The sequence below is a fragment of the Peromyscus leucopus genome, chromosome 6 (assembly GCF_004664715.2).
Source record: "Peromyscus leucopus breed LL Stock chromosome 6, UCI_PerLeu_2.1, whole genome shotgun sequence".
Taxonomy (NCBI): Eukaryota; Metazoa; Chordata; class Mammalia; order Rodentia; family Cricetidae; genus Peromyscus; species Peromyscus leucopus.
Genome location: NC_051068.1, coordinates 81,692,204 through 81,712,202, shown reverse-complemented (window position 1 = coordinate 81,712,202; position 19,999 = coordinate 81,692,204). Strand labels below are relative to the sequence as shown.

Here is a 19,999-nt window from a genome sequence, read left to right as displayed (position 1 = left end):
TCCCAATATGAATTAATTCGAGTGTTAAGGTAGAAGGAAACCAGAAAAAATGTAAGGTGCCCGCACGGTGAGGAGCATTACACATTAAAGCTAAGCACAGCTATGTTACGTTCCACAGCTCTTTTTATAAATGCAAACCCTGCAGGGGTTCACAACCGAAAACAGGCGCCAGGGAAGGTCTGCTGCAGTGGCCCTGCAGGTCGGACCAGCCAGGAGGCCTGGAGGCCGGGAGCACAGGTCCCGGGGAGCCCTCGGGCGGCCACAGAGAGCGGCCAGGTCTCCACGGCGCCGTTTCCTGTGTCCGCGGGCGGGCGGGCGGGCAGTGACTCGGTACCGCCCAGGGCGTCAGCGTGACCCGAGGCTCAGTGAACCCTGAACTCACCGCCCCAGCCAGCTGCACACCCCCGGGGCAGGCGCTTTCTCGCGCACGGGGGGTGGGGCCTTTTCGGGCTGCTAACTAAGATGGTGTCGGCTGGACTTCCCGGGACGGCTGCCTAAGGGGATCGAGGGCCGACAGCCGGAGGGACCACCGAGCCCCGTGTCCCGCCCCGACAGGACCGTGCGGGGCCCGCAGGTTCCAGACTCGAAGGACCGAAGCACCGCCAAGTACGCCGTAGGAGCTAACAAATGTTTGAGAGAACGCCGAAAGCGCGGGGAGGCGGGCCGGACTCCCTGTCACCATCTCGCGACAGCTAAGTGACGTCGCGCAGCAAGCGCGTGTTCCTACTCTTTCACCTTCAGACGCCTCAGTTCGTGGGCCTGCTCCTTTAAGTAAGTGACGGACAGCGCTTCTGCCCTATCGGCTTCCTGGTCGTCACCCAATCAGATTTAAACTTCCTCCAGCCGCCGGAGAAGTTGGAAGACTGGGGTCGGAAGAGAGCGAGCGAGTGAGCGAGTTGGGCTCTTCGTCTCTCGCGAGATCGGGGAGAGCCAAGCGCCCAGAAAACACGCCAGCACTGATGTCCAGACTTCCCGAGTAGTGGTTTACAGGACGTGGGTCACAAACCAATGAACGGGAAGAGAAGGTGGGCTCGCTGCTTTCGCCGTGCGAGAAGTACCGTTACAGGGCAGACTTTTTGTCCAATCAACGCCTCCGGCCTCTGGGTCAGGTGACCATGAAGTGCGAGGGGCGGAGCTACGGCCTGGCGCGAGGAACCGTTAAGACAGACAACGAATATAACCAATGAGGTACTCCGATTCGGGCGTTGGGAACCCAATAACAGCGTCGAGGCGGGCGCCTTCCCGGAGCGCGGGGAGATGTAAAGACGGACAAATACTTTTTCCAATGAGAAGGCTGAAGAGTGAATTAATTGACCAATGAGGTCTGCGGGGCGGGAGCCTTTGCCGCGGCGGAGTCCAAGATGGCGGCGTGCGAGTCCGCTGTGTGAAACGAGCGCGGGGTGGCGGGTTAGTCAGCTCCGCAGAGACGACCTCCGGCGACCCTCCACCATGAAAGGCAAGGAGCGCTCGCCGGTCAAGCCCAAACGCTCCCGGGGTGGCGAGGACTCCGGTTCTCGCGGAGAACGGAGCAAGAAGTTAGGGGGCTCTGGCGGCAGCAATGGGAGCAGCAGCGGGAAGACGGACAGCGGCGGGTCGCGGCGGAGCCTTCACCTGGACAAGTCCAGCAGCCGCGGGGGCAGCCGCGAGTATGACACCGGTGGGGGCAGCTCCAGTAGCCGCTTGCATAGTTACAGCTCCCCGAGCACCAAAAATTCCTCAGGCGGGGGCGAGTCGCGCAGCAGCTCCCGGGGTGGAGGCGGGGAGTCACGTTCCTCCGGGGCCGCCTCCTCCGCGCCTGGCGGCGGGGACGGCGTGGAGTACAAGACCCTGAAGATCAGCGAACTGGGGTCCCAGCTGAGCGACGAGGCGGTGGAGGACGGGCTGTTCCACGAGTTCAAGCGCTTCGGTGATGTAAGTGTCAAAATCAGTCACCTCTCGGGTTCTGGCAGCGGGGACGAGCGGGTAGCCTTTGTGAACTTCCGGAGGCCAGAGGACGCGAGGGCGGCCAAGCATGCCCGGGGCCGCCTGGTGCTCTATGACCGGCCTCTGAAGATAGAAGCCGTGTATGTGAGCCGGCGCCGCAGCCGCTCCCCGCTAGACAAAGATACTTACCCTCCGTCGTCCAGCGTGGTCGGCACCTCTGTGGGTAGCCACAGGCACGCCCCAGGAGGAGGAGGTCAGAGATCACTGTCCCCTGGCGGTGCTGCCTTGGGATACAGAGACTACCGGTTGCAGCAGTTGGCTCTTGGCCGCCTGCCGCCTCCACCCCCACCCCCATTGCCCCGAGAGCTGGAAAGAGAGCGAGACTATCCGTTCTATGACAGAGTGCGCCCAGCTTATAGTCTTGAGCCAAGGGTGGGAGCTGGAGCAGGTGCTGCTCCTTTCCGAGAAGTGGATGAGATATCACCCGAGGATGATCAGCGTGCCAACCGGACACTTTTCTTGGGCAACTTAGACATCACTGTGACAGAAAATGATCTGAGGAGGGCTTTTGATCGTTTCGGAGTCATCACAGAAGTGGACATTAAGAGGCCTTCTCGTGGCCAGACCAGTACCTATGGTTTTCTCAAATTTGAGAATCTAGATATGTCTCACAGGGCCAAACTAGCAATGTCTGGCAAAATTATAATTCGGAATCCAATCAAGATTGGTTATGGTAAAGCCACCCCCACTACCCGACTTTGGGTTGGTGGCCTGGGACCTTGGGTGCCTCTTGCTGCCTTGGCACGAGAATTTGATCGATTTGGCACCATACGAACCATAGACTACCGAAAAGGTGATAGTTGGGCATATATACAGTATGAAAGCTTGGATGCAGCTCATGCTGCCTGGACCCATATGCGTGGATTCCCACTTGGTGGCCCAGATCGTCGCCTTAGAGTAGACTTTGCAGATACAGAGCATCGATATCAGCAGCAATATCTTCAGCCTCTGCCCTTGACTCATTATGAACTAGTGACAGATACTTTTGGACATCGAGCACCTGACCCTTTGAGGAGTGCTCGGGATAGGACACCGCCCTTACTATACAGAGATCGAGATAGGGACCTTTACACCGATTCCGATTGGGTGCCACCCCCACCACCAGTTCGAGAACGCAGTGCTCGTGCTGCAGCTAGTGCTGTGACTGCTTATGAGCCACTGGATAGCTTGGATCGAAGGAGGGATGGCTGGTCATTGGACAGGGACAGAGGTGATCGGGATTTGCCCAGCAGCAGGGACCAGCCAAGGAAGCGAAGGCTGCCTGAGGAAAGTGGAGGACGGCATCTGGATAGATCACCTGAGAGTGACCGGCCGCGAAAACGTCACTGCACTCCCACTCCTGACCGAAGTCCAGAACTGAGCAGTAACAGAGATCGCTACAACAGTGACAATGATCGATCCTCTCGTCTTCTTTTGGAAAGGCCCTCTCCAATCAGAGATAGACGGGGCAGTTTGGAGAAGAGCCAGAGTGACAAGCGAGACCGTAAAAACTCTGCATCAGCTGAACGAGATAGGAAGCACCGGACAGCTGCTCCTACAGAGGGAAAAAACCCTCTGAAAAAGGAAGAACGGTCTGATGGCAATGCCCCCAGTGCCAGTACTTCTTCATCAAAGCAGAAACCTCCTTCCCAGAAACAGGATGGAGGGACGGCTCCTGTGGCGGCATCCTCTCCCAAACTCTGTTTGGCTTGGCAGGGCATGCTTCTACTGAAGAACAGCAACTTCCCTTCCAACATGCATCTATTGCAGGGTGACCTCCAAGTTGCTAGCAGTCTACTTGTAGAGGGTTCAACTGGAGGCAAAGTAGCCCAGCTCAAGATCACTCAGCGTCTCCGTTTGGACCAGCCCAAGTTGGATGAAGTAACTCGTCGCATCAAAGTGGCAGGGCCCAATGGTTATGCCATACTTCTGGCTGTACCTGGAAGTTCCGACAGCCGATCCTCCTCTTCCTCAGCCACATCAGACACTGCCACCTCTACTCAGAGGCCACTTAGGAACCTTGTGTCCTATTTAAAGCAAAAGCAGGCAGCTGGGGTGATCAGCCTCCCTGTGGGAGGCAACAAAGACAAGGAAAACACCGGGGTTCTTCATGCCTTCCCACCTTGTGAGTTCTCTCAGCAGTTCCTGGATTCCCCTGCCAAGGCACTGGCCAAATCTGAAGAAGATTACCTGGTCATGATCATTGTCCGTGGTGCGTCCTAAAGTCCATGTGTAACTTGTATTTACTACTTTGACATGGTTCCTTGTTTTGTGATATGTAATGGGATACAGCATCAGATAAATTTCTTTCAATTAGTTTAGTTGATTTTTTTATATCTATATTTTTGTAAATCTCCTTAAAATAGATATTGGGGCAATTTAGCTATTATTTTAAGTGAAAGGGATTCCCTGAGAGTAGCGAGAAGATGGATTTGCTTTAATTAGGAGTTACTTTTCTTTTTCTTCAGGTTTTTTTTTTTCTTTTTCGGTCTTCAGTTTAAAAATCCTCGAAATAATAAAACCCACAATTTTTAGAATCATAATTTGGAGAAAAGAGCCTTCTGTACTGAAAAAATAGTTTGATTGGTGCATAGATAATTTCTGTACTAGAAGCATTGGATCAAGTATTGCAAAGTTCAATTATTTTAATCAGGTATTGAGTATTTTTCTTTAAATAGTTTATTCCCGGAAAGTTTTCTTTAACATATCATTAGTTTTTGAGTTTTGTATCCTGTGTTTGTAGCAGTAATTGGTAAAAATTGAGGCTTGGTTACAAACCATTTATATCTTAAGCTGGTCTGCAAGAAATGAGTAAATGCTTTTAAAATGAGAATTTTTTTTGGTAAGGTGCACAGTGGTGTTTTTCTTGACTTTGAGAGGTGTAGCAAATACATTTCTAATTGTGTATACTTCAAAAGCAAAATGAAGTTTTTTGTATCCATTTAAGAAACTTCTGGTTTCAGTAATAGAAAGAAGAGTTGTCTGCAGGCTTGTATATATTCCTTTTTTTTCCCCCTTAGTAGACATTAATCAAACATCTAAATTACAGATTTTTTTAAAGGCTACTGTAAAATGCCCTTGATATATTTGAAGAAAATTCCTTCAATTTTTATTTTCATATTCAAACAGGAGTAGTGGTATTACATTGTCCACAGTGTTTTGAATATCTTTGAAATTTAGTGTTTAATATTTTGACTGCTGTCTGGCTGTAGAGGTTTAAAATGTCAGTGTTAGAAAATCTTTTTTTTTTTTTTTTGATTTCCCAGGTGCCTGTATTTAAAATGATTTAACTTACCTGCACAGAACCCACATCCCCTCACCCAAAATAAAAAGCTGAGGAGGATATGACATCTGATCCTTAATAAGGGCTTTGGTTACTTTATAGTGGTATTTTTTGTTTGTTTTATATGCTCTTCTGCCACTACTTGTGATTTCTAAGGCCATTATTAAGTATGATTTTCTTCCTCAATATAAGTACTGAGGACTTCAAGTAGGGCCCAGTATTTAGTTATGATTAAGAACTTGAGTTTTTGGATCATGGTTGTTTTTCTATTCTGTGAAAGTGACTTACTCAAAGCCTTGCAGAGCCCAACTGTTTTCTTTCTGTTATCAAAGCTGGTAGATTTGAAATAGCATCAATAATAACCCAGAGAAATGTTACATAATTTTAATTTTTCATTGTGACAGGTGTGTAATTCTTGTCAGTCCGAGAGCTGCATCATCTACTACATCATACTTTTGTTTTTTCACTGTGTATTTATAATTTTTATTTTAATTTGGAGGCTTTTGAGAAAAAGAATGTACTAGGCTTATGAGCACAAAGGTTCTTGGTGTGCCTATAGGAAAAATACCTGAAATCTACAACTAAGACTTTGGGTGTCTTTTGTTTCCAAAAACAGTAGTTGGCATGAACTAGACATCTAGTCAGAAGCTGATGCAAGTGTAGTCTGTGTACATGGGGTTTAAGTAAAAGTTTTTAGTTAGGTAGATATATTTTTCCAGTTGAAATCATTTTATAGCCATTAATCTTTTAGGTTTTTTGTAAGATAGTTGGGCAAATGATTTTGCTGTTAGAGAGTGAAGTCTGTGACATCTAATTTCACTATTAATCAAATGGGGTGTGATGGTTTTCCTTTTGTAAGAACAGTGTTGTTAACAGCTTAAAAAAGTACTGATTTTTGCTCCATGTTTGAACCCTTAACTGACACTGCTACCTTTTGTTAGATCTGATCATTTAGTATTTCAGTGTTTTTTAAACAATGGCTTGATGCCATTTCCAAATATATGTATTATGTAAATTAGTTTGGTGCTTACCTACAAAGTGCCATCATATTTGTGTTGCCCACTCTTACGCAGGTTCATAATATCTGTCAATTAGCCACTTAAACCTTCAGAATTTGATTGAAAGCAGTCTAAAACTGTTTCTAAATCTCATTAGCTATATCAGAATCCCATACTGCATATTCTTTAAAAAATTTTAAAACATTTTATACATATGGGTGTTTTGCCTGCATGTATGTCTGTGTACCACATGCAGGCTGCTCTTCCAGAGGACTCAGGTTTGGTTCCCAGCACCTAGTCCCAGGGGACCCCAACACCCTCTTTTGGCCTCTCTGGATACTCATTTTAACAGCCCATTCCTCCCCCCCTTTTTTTTTCTTTAATAACTTCAGTACTTTAACTTTTTTTTCTTCCAGAAACTACTAAAATGAATGGAAAGAAAATTTCTTAAGTATGCTACTTATGTATTAAATATACTGGTAAAAATAAGATTAAGACTTTATGATCACAGCTTCAAAGTTTATGGAAAGTTAAGCAATCACTCAGCTTCTAGCAAATGGTTCTACTTAATTGTGGAGTAGTATTTTGCTGGTTGTAATAGGGATTCCTCCTGTAAAGAATTTTTCATACAGAAACCTAAATTTTTAATGTGTACTTGTACACTACCAAACTGAAGATAATTTTTTTTTAGAATTAACCTTAAAATGTACATCCTCTGGCTTACATAAGCTTTTGTTATATTTTGAAGGTTATATTCTTTCTTTGTGACTGACTCACTTAGATCATTTGCTACAAAGTAGTAAAAGGTTTTTCAGAGTCAGACATTTCCAGATTTATTTAAAAACTATGTTCACTGACTACTTTTTCTTTTTTTTTTTAATTAAGGTATTTTTTGTTGTTTTTGTTTTTTGCTGGTAAAATTGCTCATTTTTCAGGCACAGCTTGAACTGTAGTTTGTGTCCATATAAGAACCATTTACTAAAACTTCAGTAGTAACAGAATTATGAGATCTCCTATGGAAGAGGGCCTTAATGACTTATGTCAGGGGGAAAAATGGGGACAATTTCTGGATTTTTTCCCCGTGTTTGTCTGATTTTTGAAATAAGAGAAAGGCATGAGAACAAAAACCAGATTAAGCCCTGTTAACTTTCTAGTTAGAATGATATCCTTAACAGTGGGAAATGATTTCAGGTAACTACAATAAAATGTTAAGTTTGATGAAGAGTTCTTATGTGTATAATTTGAATAGAAATGAAAAGTATGAGTACTGAAGTGTTTTCTGACTGTTTAGCACATTGGATATGTGTATTCTTAACAGAAAGTAACACCTGTCTTTGGTGACATAGATAAAGGTGGTTTGTAAATGGCTTTATAGCTTTGACCCCTTTCTACAGCCAAGGAGTCTTTGTCTCCATTTAAATTACAAAATAAGCATAGAGGGATTGAAAGTTTATCTAAACTCCATCTTTCTATTGTTACACTTTTTTAGTTATATTTAGGAGATGTTGGTTAATTATAAATTGGTCATAAATTTGCTTTTTCCTGAACATTTGGCCATGCGTTTAGTCAGTTTTTTGAGGATAAAGGATATTTTCAGTCCTATAATCCTTGATGACAGTCTTAAAAAAATACAAATCAGATTTTATTGTTCTACTTGTTATTTGTGTATTCATGTAGTGAATTCATTTCAAGGATTGTGCCAGTGGATATTATTGGTGCTTTTTGAAGTTAAAGTGGACTATCCAGGAAGGTCTTGTTAATACTATGTTCATCTATAATGGCATAGGGGAAATATATATATTTTTAATACTGTAAACGTTTGTACTGAATAACCTTTTTTTCCCCCTCCCGCAAGCAAAACTGGTGAACAGCGGATGAAGATACGGAATTCAAAGCTCTAATGGACCTTTTTGAAGAGAAGTTGTGGCTTATGTGGAGTTTACATGGGCCTCTGATGGAAGAAAGCTAATCTGTTTAGTATTTTGTGCATTTTACTAAAATGGCAGCTTAACATTGTGTATCTGCTATTGTGATGCCAATGCCGGTGTTTTAAGTGGAAAAATGACCTCTTTGCTTTGTGCTGTGTACACAAGATTTCTGGAAAAGTAAAGGAAAACCCTTTTTATGGCTCACACAGCTTAAAAGTAGCTGTCACTCAAACATGGGCTCACAGTTGAGCTGCTTTTGTTTTATTCTAAATAAATTGTTTCTTTTGAGGAAAATGTTTTTCTGCCTGGAAGTGAATTGACGGCAAACCTTGACCCCTTTGTTTGCAGCGGAGGGGGTACTTACTGCTGCTCAGATCTTGTATGTTTTGAGCAAGAAGCGGGGAGACCATCAATTTCATTTTGACTATCACGGTGTGTCAATTCTGAAGGATCATAGTGTTACAGTGACCCCCTTTGTTTGCAGCGAAGGGGATCCTTTGCTTCTCGGTCCTCAACACGATGAGGGTGCTGTTTGCTGGCGTGCAAGAAGCCGGGGCAAGCACCCTAAGTCTCACCACAGTGCACGAGTCGGGGGCTTTGCTGGTTTGAAGAGCCGGAGTTCCTGAAATTTAAGTTTTGATTTATTTTGTTCACCCATCACGTTTGGCTTTAGTTTCATTTTTTAATTTGAAGAAAAGTTTGAAATTGCATTATCTTGCACTTTTAACATTTGCACCAAATTGCCAAAAGAAGGAGAAATGCTCCGGTTGCTTTTTAAATATTAATGATGATGTTAATAAAGCCTTTCCTGACACATTTGAGGAGCTCCTCCGTCTCCAGGGGCTTCTTACCAGAGTTATGCAGTGATGGGTTTAGTTCTGAATGGATGAAGAGTTCCTGAGAGCTAGCGTTTGTAATTAGAACCGTTACTTGGTATCTGTGCCTTATTTGACCTGTGGTTCCACATGCCTTGGATGTGCATGCATCGTGACGGTTTCATAGGTACGAACGCACACTCAGGCCCAGTCACTTCGGTTGGTAGTACAGATTGTGAGGAAAAAAAATGGAGGCATCCTTAAGGAGGAGAAAGTGTTTGCCTTTAGTTCCTGCATTATCCTGTACAGGGGCTCTTGAGCTTTGGAAGCCTGTTCCCAGTACAGGAGAAAAACTCCAGTTTGCAGCAGAATACTTCAGTGCACAGTGACAACGCTGGAGTTCAAGAGGAAGCCAGCAATTCTGCACCTTTGGCTTCAGATACCATGGTTGTTTGCCAGTTTTAAACTTAACTAGTTGCAGACGAAGACCACCTTGACATGCAGGCTTGTTTGGGCTTGTTTTGAATTTTAACCTCGGATGGAAGAGCCCTAGTGCTGTCTTGTCTCCATGCGGGATGATGATTGCTAGGCAACAGGTGATTATCAACCAAGGATGCCACGGTTATACTCTGCAAGGTGGTGTTCCAGTGGTAAACAGCTGTTTAAACTTGTAAACAGGTAAGAGGGTTTTTAGAAGTCAAAAATACAATTCCTAGGGTGAGGGCATTTAATGCTTTGGTTATGTTTCTCTGCTTGGAAGTCTCTAGACACTGTTGCTGTTAACATCTTCCTCTCACTTAGGTGTTTACAAAATACTGCAACTTTGTTCTTGATAATTATTTTGTATTTTATTTTTGAGTCTATTTTATCATCTGAAAAATATTTTAATGTGGGAGCCTAAGTGTTAACATTTTGATTATGGACTTGAGCCTTGGTGTCTTTTAAGTTTTTGGCATTTGCCATTAACCTTGCTGTTCACTTTTTATTGTGATTAATGGTGCAAGAGGACTTATGGCTATCAAAACACTCAAGGATTTTTTTTTTAATTGAGAATTATAGATATTTTATCCAAATGGTTTTTTTTTTCTTGTCCCTCAAAGAGATTATGAAATTGAGGCAACCGCACCTTGAGGGAAATGACTAGGCAGTGTTAAAAAGTCCTAGCCATTTTCATTGTCCAGTTATCCTAGTAGCGTGAGGGTCCTCTGTGCACATTAATCTTTCTTTGTATGTCATACAACTTCCTCACTTTACTTTAAATGAGATCAGAAATTTTGAATAGAATGTTCATAACTTCTTCCATAGGATTTAGGGAATCTGGTGACTATAGTAGCTTGTCTGTACTGGCTTACTTTCCCCCGTGGTTGGTTTGGGCTCCATGGATGGTTTAGCTGCACAGCTTAAATACTGGATTTAAAAAAAACAAAAACACTGCTTAAAACACTGATACAGTGAGGACAAAATGAAGAAAACCAGGCCTTTTCAGGTTCTTGGTGTATTATTTACAAGTGTTTTTAACCCAAGTTTGCTTGTGAGGTGCTTTACTTTAGGCTTTGCTAATTGAGCTCACCTTGCATATCTAAACAGTTTATACCTGTTAGAATGCCAGTTTTTGTTGTATTTTCTCTTTTGCTAGTCTTTTAAGTAGTTTATCAATCAGTACTCAAATATTTTAAATAACTGGCTATTTAGGAAGATTATATTGCATTGCTTATGCATTTATACATGTTTAACTTTCTGAAGTCTCAGACTTTATCTCAAGAATGAGGGAAGAGTGTTTCAAGTCAGCATTTAATGTATTATATAAAACCATATGCAAAATGGGAAGATACACAGTATAACAACACTGTTTTGAAACTATGGTATTCATGAAGGACAATTAACTGATAGAATGTTCTGATTTTAAAATGTAGAAACTGCTCTTTGGATTTATTTGTGTGGTTTCCCAGTATCTTTAGAATAATTTAGATGTAGCATATTGTTCTGAGACATCTCTGAATTAATTTGAGTTCATTATTAAAAGCTCAGCAGTGATGATTAAAATTGAAAATAAGTATTGCCTTAAGTAAAACAACCTAGATTTTATAAATTGCTATTTCCATAGCTTGAATCGGTTGGTTACAAGCTTTATGTTTACTTGGGCCTTTTTGAGATAGTCTTCTTGTGTCTGAAGCCCAGACTGGTCTAAACTCAAGGTCTTCCTGCCTCTGCTTCTCTAGTGTTAAGATTACAGGCATGTGACACCCTATCTGGCTTCATAGCATCTAATTAATAACTTGGATCTAGTTTAAATTCTTTTTTAAATTCCTTTTTATTTTATGTCCATTGGTGTTTTTGCCTGCATGTATGTCTGTGTTAGGGTGTTGGGTCCCCTAGAACTAAAGTTACGGACAGTTGTGAGCTGCCGTGTGGTGCTGGGAGATGAAACGCAGTCCTCTGGAAGAGGTCAGTGCTCTTAACAGCCTCCTACTTTTAAATTCTTAACAGAAATGTATTGAATGCCAGTATCTTCAAACCTCAGACAAGCTCAGTCTTGGCAGGAGAGAAAGGTTCTGAACTTAAAGTACTTGCTATGCTTCAGCTCAAGTGACTATAATCATTTTCCAGCTGAAGTTTTTAATAGTTTGAATATGAATATTGGCTATATATTAGGAACCAAGATTCTGAGAGTAGGGAATGAGAAAGTGTCAGGTAGTTTATTCAGTAATTAAGGAATGAGGTATAAAGAGAGAAATAGCCAGCCACCAGGGGAAAGTTTAGTAGTGTTTAAGATAATAGGAAAGATACAACAGATCAGTTGCTAAGGATTTTTTTTTTTTTTTTTTTTTTTTGCAGGTGGTAATGGATATGACAATATGAATAGGTTTCTGAAGTTGGGATGGTTAAGAAAAACTTAACAAAAGAGTTAAAAGAGGATGTGGAATGGTAGAGGGAGTTTGTGATGGACAGGTCAGGCAGACACGCATGAATAAGAATACAGGAAAAGTAGTATGATGATTGGGTCAGCAGAAATAGGAAATTCCAAAGAGCAAACAAATTTGAGGAGGTGGGAGTGGAGGTGGATCTTCAGTTGCAGCTTATTGACAGCAGCCAATTACTAAATATAAATACTTCACAACAAGCATTCTGCAGAGTGCTGTGTACACATTGCCTCATTTAAGTTTTCTACATTCTATCTAATTTGATACTGTGGACCCAGGGTTCTAACCGGTCTCTGTCCTGTCTAAGGCTCTCAAGGTAATTAATTTTGCCTCGATACTTTTTTCCTCTAGAGGCCATGGATAGGATTAAAGCTGAAATTTGAGAAAATGTGTGGGCAATTAATTACAAATGATACTGTACTAGTATTTATGTTGTCTGTGAAATAGGCTCTTTGCTCCTCCTCTATTTTTTCTATTTTGAGATTTGTTGGGACCAGCATGGTCTGGAAGTTTGTTCCTTTACATGTTTCTCAGATAATTTTGCTATGTTTTGTTCTCTGGTCAATGGGCTATATGTTGAATAACACTGTACTGAGAGCATAGAGTGCTGAGGTATAAACCAAGGGTTATATGTTTGATGAATGAGAAAAGAAGATGGTACTTGAAAAGAAGTATAGGTAGGAGATTAAAAAAAAGTTCTGTTTCATAGTGGAGAAGAGGAGCTTCTAGAAGATAAGCAATTGTTGGAGTAAACAAAACAGAACTAAATAACTTAAAATTACTACCTAAGTCCTAGATACTATGGCACATGCCTCTAATCTCAGCTCTTGGGAGGCAGGATAGAGTTCAAGGCCTTTCTGCAATATTACATGGCAGAACCCTGTTTCAAAATGAAACAGCAGAAGAAAATTATCATAAAGTAGCAGTTTATAATCTCTTATTTCTTCAAGGTACTCATTCTTGCTTAGTATTTAATTTTGCCTCATCAACAAGGATTGGTGATGTAGTCCAGTGGCTGAGCACTTACTTGCCATAGAGTGCATAAGGCCCTGGGTTTGGTCCCCAGACACTAAACCCAACACACACACACACACACACACACACACACACACACACACACACACACAAGAAATGCTAAAGTGACACCAGAAAAGTTATATGTCTTGGCTAAGTGAAACATAACAAAATTATTGAGGGATCCTTGAGTTACCAGATATTAATATGAAAGTAATATGACTGAAGTCTAAGAATTGAAAGCAGTTCTGTCTGTGTGTGTGTGTGTGTGTGCCTGTGCTCATGTGCCCGCACGCAAAGGAAAATTAGCATTTCAGATTCTCTAAAGATTATGATTATATTCTTGGGTTTGTTTACTGGTTTTTTGTTTGTTTGTTTGTTTTTTGGTTGTTGTTTGTTTGTTTTTTGTTTTTAAAATCGGGGCTGAAGAGAAAGCTCAATGGTTAAGAGCACTGGTTGATCTTCCAGAGGACACAGCTTGCATTCCCAGCACCCACATAGCTCACAGCTGTCTGTAACTCCAGTTCCAGGGGATCTGCTGCCCTCTTCTGGCCTCCTGCACCAGGCACAGACATAAGCACAGAACATCCATCACATAAAAATGTGTGTGTGTGTGTGTGTGTGTGTAGTATGTGTGTAGGCATACATGTGAAGGTGAGAGGACAATTGTGCGTGTGTGTGTGTGTGTGTGTGTGTGTGTGTGTGTGTGTGTGTGTGTAGTATGTGTGTAGGTATACATGTGAAGGTGAGAGGACAATTTTGTGGAGTTGTTTTTCTTTGTCTACCTTCATGTGGAATCTTATGACTGAACTCGGGTTGCTGGACTTTTCATAGCAAGTGCCTTTTTTTTTTTGTGGAAATCAGACCAAGGCTTCTCCCATGCTTAAGTATATGCTATACCATTGACGTTTCACTTAATTTTCTTTATAGTCATACAGGTTTTCTTCCTTTTTTTTAAGGTTTTATTTCTTATGGCTTTTAACTGCCGACCACCCTGTGCTTTTAGAATGGTTTTCCCCCTGGTGCATCATCATGATTTGCTGCTTGATAGTGTTTCTGTTTTATTAAATTGTCATCGCAATTTTCATTGTATTCATACATAGTTTCTGAAATATGCTTTCTGTATTTCATGACTTGAAATTTTTTAGTGGTATCAAACTAAATTTTCATCCTAAAATTTAAAGGGTCTAGTTGGACATGGTAGTAAACACTTTTAGTCCTTGCACTCCAGAGGCAGAGGCAGAGGCAGGTGGATCTCTTAAGTTTGACGCCAGCCTGGTCTACATAGCAAGTTCCAGGCCTTCCAGGAATACGTAATGAGACTATCTCTAAAACAAAAAAACAAACAAACAAACAAAAAAAAAACCCTCAGAGTCTTTCTATTAAATGGGTGTCATCTATGCAAAACAGATTTTTTTTAATTGTATAAACTGTAAATATGATTTCTCAGGTAACCAGTGAATTTTCTTTTTACCCAGAAAAAGGACTTAATGATTTTTTTTTTAATAGATGAGCCTGTTAGTGCACCTATGTTAAATTTTGCTTATGATAGTTCTACTGTTAACAATGAGGTGCTATGTATTTTTATTACATATTTTAGTACATATTGAAAAATCAGTATCCCATATAATTGTATTTTAGTATGTAGAAATTGAATATTAATAGTTTTACTTGTCTCCCAAAATGAGTATCTTATAGTTCAGTGTAAAATTTTTTGTTTGTTTTAGGCAAAGTCCCTTGTAGCCCAGGCTGGCCTAGAACTCTCCATGTAGCCAAGGGTGACTTGGAACTTCTCTCTTCGTGTCTTTACCTCCCAAGTGCTGGGATGTGCTGCCATCATATCTTTGTTTATAGAAACGCACCAGTAAACTGTACTACTTAATATTTTTTTTTCTGCATTCTGTAGCAGAATTCTTTACCCTGATTATATGTAAGAACCCCTCAGGAACTTTGGGAATTTGAATTCCAACAGCTAAGGTTCTTTCTCAGATTGATTTGAATCGGGGTAGATAGAATGAGTCTGCAAAGCCTCCTTTGTTGTAAGTGTGTGGGTGATTCTACTGTGCTGCATCATTGGGAACCACTGCTCTAGAGACAAAGTTGATACATACTCAGAAATACAAACCTTTTAAGAATTGTTAGAAAACAAAAATAAAAAAATTCAGTATAATTATGGTTCAGTACAGTATGTATATTGTTTAACTTATAGGATCTCTAACTGCCAAAAGTGTGGTCACAGCCCAATAGCATTACATTAGTATCCTTTAGAAGAATGTTAGAAATATAGAATTGTAGTGCTTCACCTCAGACCTGGTGGATGGGGTGGAGATCTGCAGGTAACTCATGGGTACATTAAAATTTGGCTGATGCTTGCCTAGCATGTGGGAGACACTGGGTTTGAGCCCTGACACCATATACAAACATGCAAAAGTTTAAGAAACTGCTTTTGATCTAGATACATTTATGGTATGAGAGGTTGATTTACCCTTACAGATTGGTTTTTAGTGGAGAATTAAGTAGATCAGGGATTTTGTTGTAGGTTGTTTGTTGTTTTGAGACACCCTTGTTTTGTTTGCTTTTCTTTAGGGATGACTGAAGTGCATACATACATAAACTTTTTAAAAAACAATATTGAATCCCTCTCCTTGCTTTTTTAGTTGCCAAGTTTAAAGGTAGCCTTTAAAGTACAGTAATTGGTTAAACATCTTTTTTTTTTCTTCCTGGGTTTCTTTTTAGGAACTACTGACAAAACCTATAGCTGACTTTTGGATATGGCTTTATTACTCAGCAACTAAAAGATGAGTTCTAAGTGCCAGACTTCTGGCACTGGCATTGTCCTCCTGTTTCTATAGAAACTGGGTTGAAAGTCAGAGCTGCACAGAGGGAAAGGGTAAGTTTCTTTTAATTCCATATTATAAACCCGTATCTTACCAACTATGGCCTGGTATCAGTTTCCACATAAGAGTGAGTGGTAAAGTATTCTCAAATAGGAACTACTAGTTTTCACTTGAAAGGAAACTGACATCAAGTCATTAAACATAATGAGGGTTTAAATATGGATTTATTTTTCTAGTGACTCTGACTTCACATTTCTTAAAGGAATGAACTCAGTAGAATTATCACTGTCAGTTTTTACTCAAGATGGGGTCACAATATTGATTTTTTTTAAATCCTATTCTGTTAACCCCTTCCTGGTAAGTGAAAAGTGAAATATAGAATATGTATGGGGGCATTGTAAAAATCTGCATGGATTATGCCTCTTTGTAGAGGTCCAGTTCTTTTTTCCATTGTAAAACAAGTTCTGTTCTACTGACCAGTTCTTAGCCTCTTTTTCTCTTTTAGCTAAAGGATGAGTACCTCTCTTGGGATATATGCATATGTTCTCATCTAACCTGGGACGTATTTGTAGATTTTAAGACACCTGCCAATTGGTGAGTCATCCTATTGCTGTGGCTTCAGAGGACTTTACTAGACAGCTGTAGAATTTAGACATGAAGTTGGTATACTTGACAATGCAAACTCCTACGATTTACAGCTTGGTGTGTTTAAATAACATTAAAATCTGACTAGCTTTGAGATGGAAAGAAAGACATTCTGAGCTTTCACTTTTAAAAACGATATTAAAGGATATATTATTACATACTATTAGAGGAAAAAAACTGATCTTTTCCCCACTAAAAGAACATGTGTTAGTTGTACAGACCAAAGAGAAGCACACTTTGGCTTTGTTTCTGTCTAGATTTGTAGATTTGTCAGTTGTAAAAAATAGTATGCTGTAAAAGTTGGTTAAGTATGGTGCACGTGACTATAATTCCAACACTTGGAGGATAAGGTTGGAAGATTATGAGATTCAAGCCAGCCTGGTCTACATAGTGAGATCCTGTATGGAAAAGGAAGTTTGTTAGTGGGAAAAATAAACTCTTATTAAAGTGTCCTTAGTTCATGCCTGAAATTGGGTTATTATTAAAAATATTATATGACTCATTAGTTTTTATTATGCTAGCTGGAGCTTGTATAAGGTAGAAACAACTGAATTTGTGATTTATTTTTTTTAGGGGGAAGCAAGAGCAGGAAGATGGCTAGAAAGTTTGGCGAAGTGCTTGCTGTCAAGCATCCAGGTGCATCTATTCCTTAAGAATAGTCAGTTTGTCCTGGTTTTAAAATGAAAAATCCAAGATCTCATCAGGCTGGAAAGATGGTTCAGTGGTTAAGAACATTTGCTGTTCTTCCAAAAGATCCAAGTTCCATTCTCAACACCCACATCGTAGCTCACAACCCAGTCCCAAGGGATCCGTTGCCCTCTTCTGGCCTCCATGGGCACTGTGTATACATGGTGAACAGACACATGTAGGTAGAACACTCGTAGACATGAAAATAAATAAATCTTTAAAAATCTAGGGAACCCCCTTCTGAGCAGCCCAGACAGTCACTCTGATCCTAGTTCACTCTCGACATCCATCCCTAAAGAGTTCTCACTAAAGTTTAGGGTTTTGTAGTGTAGTCTTGTCTTTGTTTTGTTTTCTAGACAAGGTCTTGCTATAAAATCAAGGCTAGTCTCAAGTGATTAACAGTCCCGCCTTGTCCTTCTGAATGTGGAGGTTGTAGGCAATGTGTATCACCACACCTGGCTACTAAGTTCTCATTGCTGATCGTTTTGTACTGAAAGATTTTATAGGACAATAGCTTCTGCTGGAGTGGATCAGTGTATGGGAGTCTCAGGCTGGCCTGGAACTCAGGATGATCCTCCTGGGTCAGCGTATAGGAATTTCAGGTACTACCATAGGTTTGTCCTTCTGGTTTTTTTTAATTTGTTTTGTAGGGATTCGTGTTTAGCTTTGTTTGTTTGTTTTTGCTGTTGTTGCTTTTTGTTTTCATTTATTTCTGTTTACCATATGTGTATCTGATGCCTAAGGAAGCCAGAAAGATGAATCAGATCTCCTGCGACTGGAGTTACAAATAGATGGTTATAAACTTCCATGTGGGTGCTGGGAATTGAACTTCAGTTCCCTGAAAGAGCAGCCAGCGGTCTTAACCTCCAGCCCTGAGAGGTTCATCTTTTTAAAAAATGACTTGTCCTGTATTCCTTAGTGATTCTAGGCACTGCTAGTTTTTCCCCTAGTAATAAATTAACTTGAAACATTCTAAAAGCTGAGTCCATGTAACTTGGTAATTTTTCGTTGTTGTTTTTAAGAACACAAGTGTTAAATGTGAGTCAACATGAGTGAATATTTGTGACAAAATGGATTTAGTCTATGGCTCAAGGGAATTTGCCACTGGGAGACTAGAAAATTATTAAAGCTATTTATTTATTCACTTCGTCTTCTGGAAGCTGCATTGTTGTTACACTGTAGCAGGTGATATTTGATAATGGTTGTGGTTTTAATTTTAGGAAGCGGGTTTATTCTTAGTACAGTTTTAGGTCAACTTTGAGCTAAAACAAAATTATAGCTATTTCAGTGAAGTTAGTTTTTATATTTTGTTGGTACTTGCCAAGAAGTAAAGGTAATATAGAGAAAGAATGGGGAGGTTTTGTGTTGATTGTTTGAGCTGTGACTTTACTATTTACTGAATATTGTGTTTCTTTGATTTTTAATACTCATTTGGAAACCGGGCACTACAGATAAAGCTTCTAAAGGTTGTGTTAAGATTAGATTAGGCTAGGCAACTGGGCCTTTAATCCCAGCAGGTGGATCTCTGAGTTCAAGGTCAGCCTGGTCTATAGAGTTAAGTTCTATGATAGCCAGGGCTATACAGAGAAACACTGTCCTCTCCCCCATCCCAGCCCACCTCCCTAAAAAATATTAGGCCAGGCATGGTGGCACATGCCTGTAGACCCAGCACCAGGGAGATAGAAGGTAGGAGGTTCAGAAGTTCAGGGTCATCCTTAGCTACTAGAGTGTTTCAGGCTAGCCTGAGCTATACATGAGACCCTGTCACAAAAGACCATATAAATAAATATATGAAATTAGATACTTTATACAAAAAGTGCACAGCTAGCTGCAAACTGTGGTGTGTGTCTATTTTCCAGCTACTCAGGAGGGTGAGGCAAAATTGAGGGCTGCATGGGCTACGTATAGAATTCAAATTCCGTAATTCATGAAATTGACCAAGGCGGGCAATTTCATGAGAACCTGTCTGAAAATTTAAAAGAAAAAATTAAATACACGTTGTGGTGACAGTTACGTTATTAGATGTTGACATACTGAGTTTCTCCTGTACCCATACATACTATTATTTATGTATTTTTTTTGTCTCATAGGACTCTATTGAGGAAAAGGGAAAATATTCAATGAATATTGTGCTTTTCTTAAACTTTGTATGTATTTGAGGTAATATAGTCCTATATTATAGATTCCTGGAAAGTAGTTCTGTAACATACTGTCAGTTGATCTTTCAAACTAGAGAAAATTGAAATGTGAGCTCCTAGAGTGCTCAGTTTAAAACTAGACAGGGAGCTGAAGAAGTAGCTTAGTGGTGGTGTGATTGCCTGTGCTGCCAAGGGCTCAGTCTCCAGCACTGTAAAGGAAGTTAGATGAAATTCCTTTCACAACTTGGGAAAGTTGTTCCATTGAGTATTGAATGAATCAGATTGTAAATGGTAAGTAGACCTGGTCAGAGAAGGCACACTGCTGGAATTATAGCAGTTGGCAAAGTTTGCGCAAAGGCTTATTTGGAAAGTATCAAGGTGTGCATCTTGGAACCAAATTGAAGCTTTCAGTTTAGGGTTTTTCTTTATTAAGGAATCAGTAGATGTTTGAAAGTAGAGAAGAGTGAAGGGTAGAAATATAGTGGAACATTCTGAAAGATTTTAAGGGAGGTTATATTGGAGAAAATGGTTTTTATTTTGGACATAGTTCATACTGTACTAGCCCACACTAAACTCTAAACTCAAGATGTTCTTGCTTTATAGTCTTCTGACTGCTGGCATAGTTCATACTGTACTAGCCCACACTAAACTCAAAACTCAAGATGTTCTTGCTTTATAGTCTTCTGACTGCTGGAACTTCTGGTATATGCCGCCATTCCCTGCTTAGAAAAACCTTTTTATCCTCTTAAAGATCACCCAAACAGCCAAGAG

At 40.8% G+C, this 19,999-nt stretch overlaps 1 protein-coding gene across 1 annotated transcript; it reads left to right on the top strand.

The window, feature by feature from the left end:
* The first annotated feature begins 379 nt into the window (after positions 1-379).
* Positions 380-8,469, top strand: Rbm15 (RNA binding motif protein 15). Its single transcript, XM_028879432.2, has 2 exons — positions 380-4,174; positions 8,099-8,469. The coding sequence occupies exons 1-2, from the start codon at positions 1,318-1,320 to the stop codon at positions 8,119-8,121; spliced, it is 2,880 nt and encodes a 959-aa protein (XP_028735265.1). The 5' UTR covers positions 380-1,317; the 3' UTR covers positions 8,122-8,469.
* The last annotated feature ends 11,530 nt before the right edge of the window (positions 8,470-19,999 follow it).

Coding starts and splice junctions, on each gene's coding strand:
- Rbm15 (XM_028879432.2), top strand. CDS start 1,318: ATGAGGTCTGCGGGGCGGGAGCCTTTGCCGCGGCGGAGTCCAAGATGG. Junction 4,175..8,098: donor GGTCATGATCATTGTCCGTG/GTGCGTCCTAAA, acceptor CCCTCCCGCAAG/CAAAACTGGTGAACAGCGGA.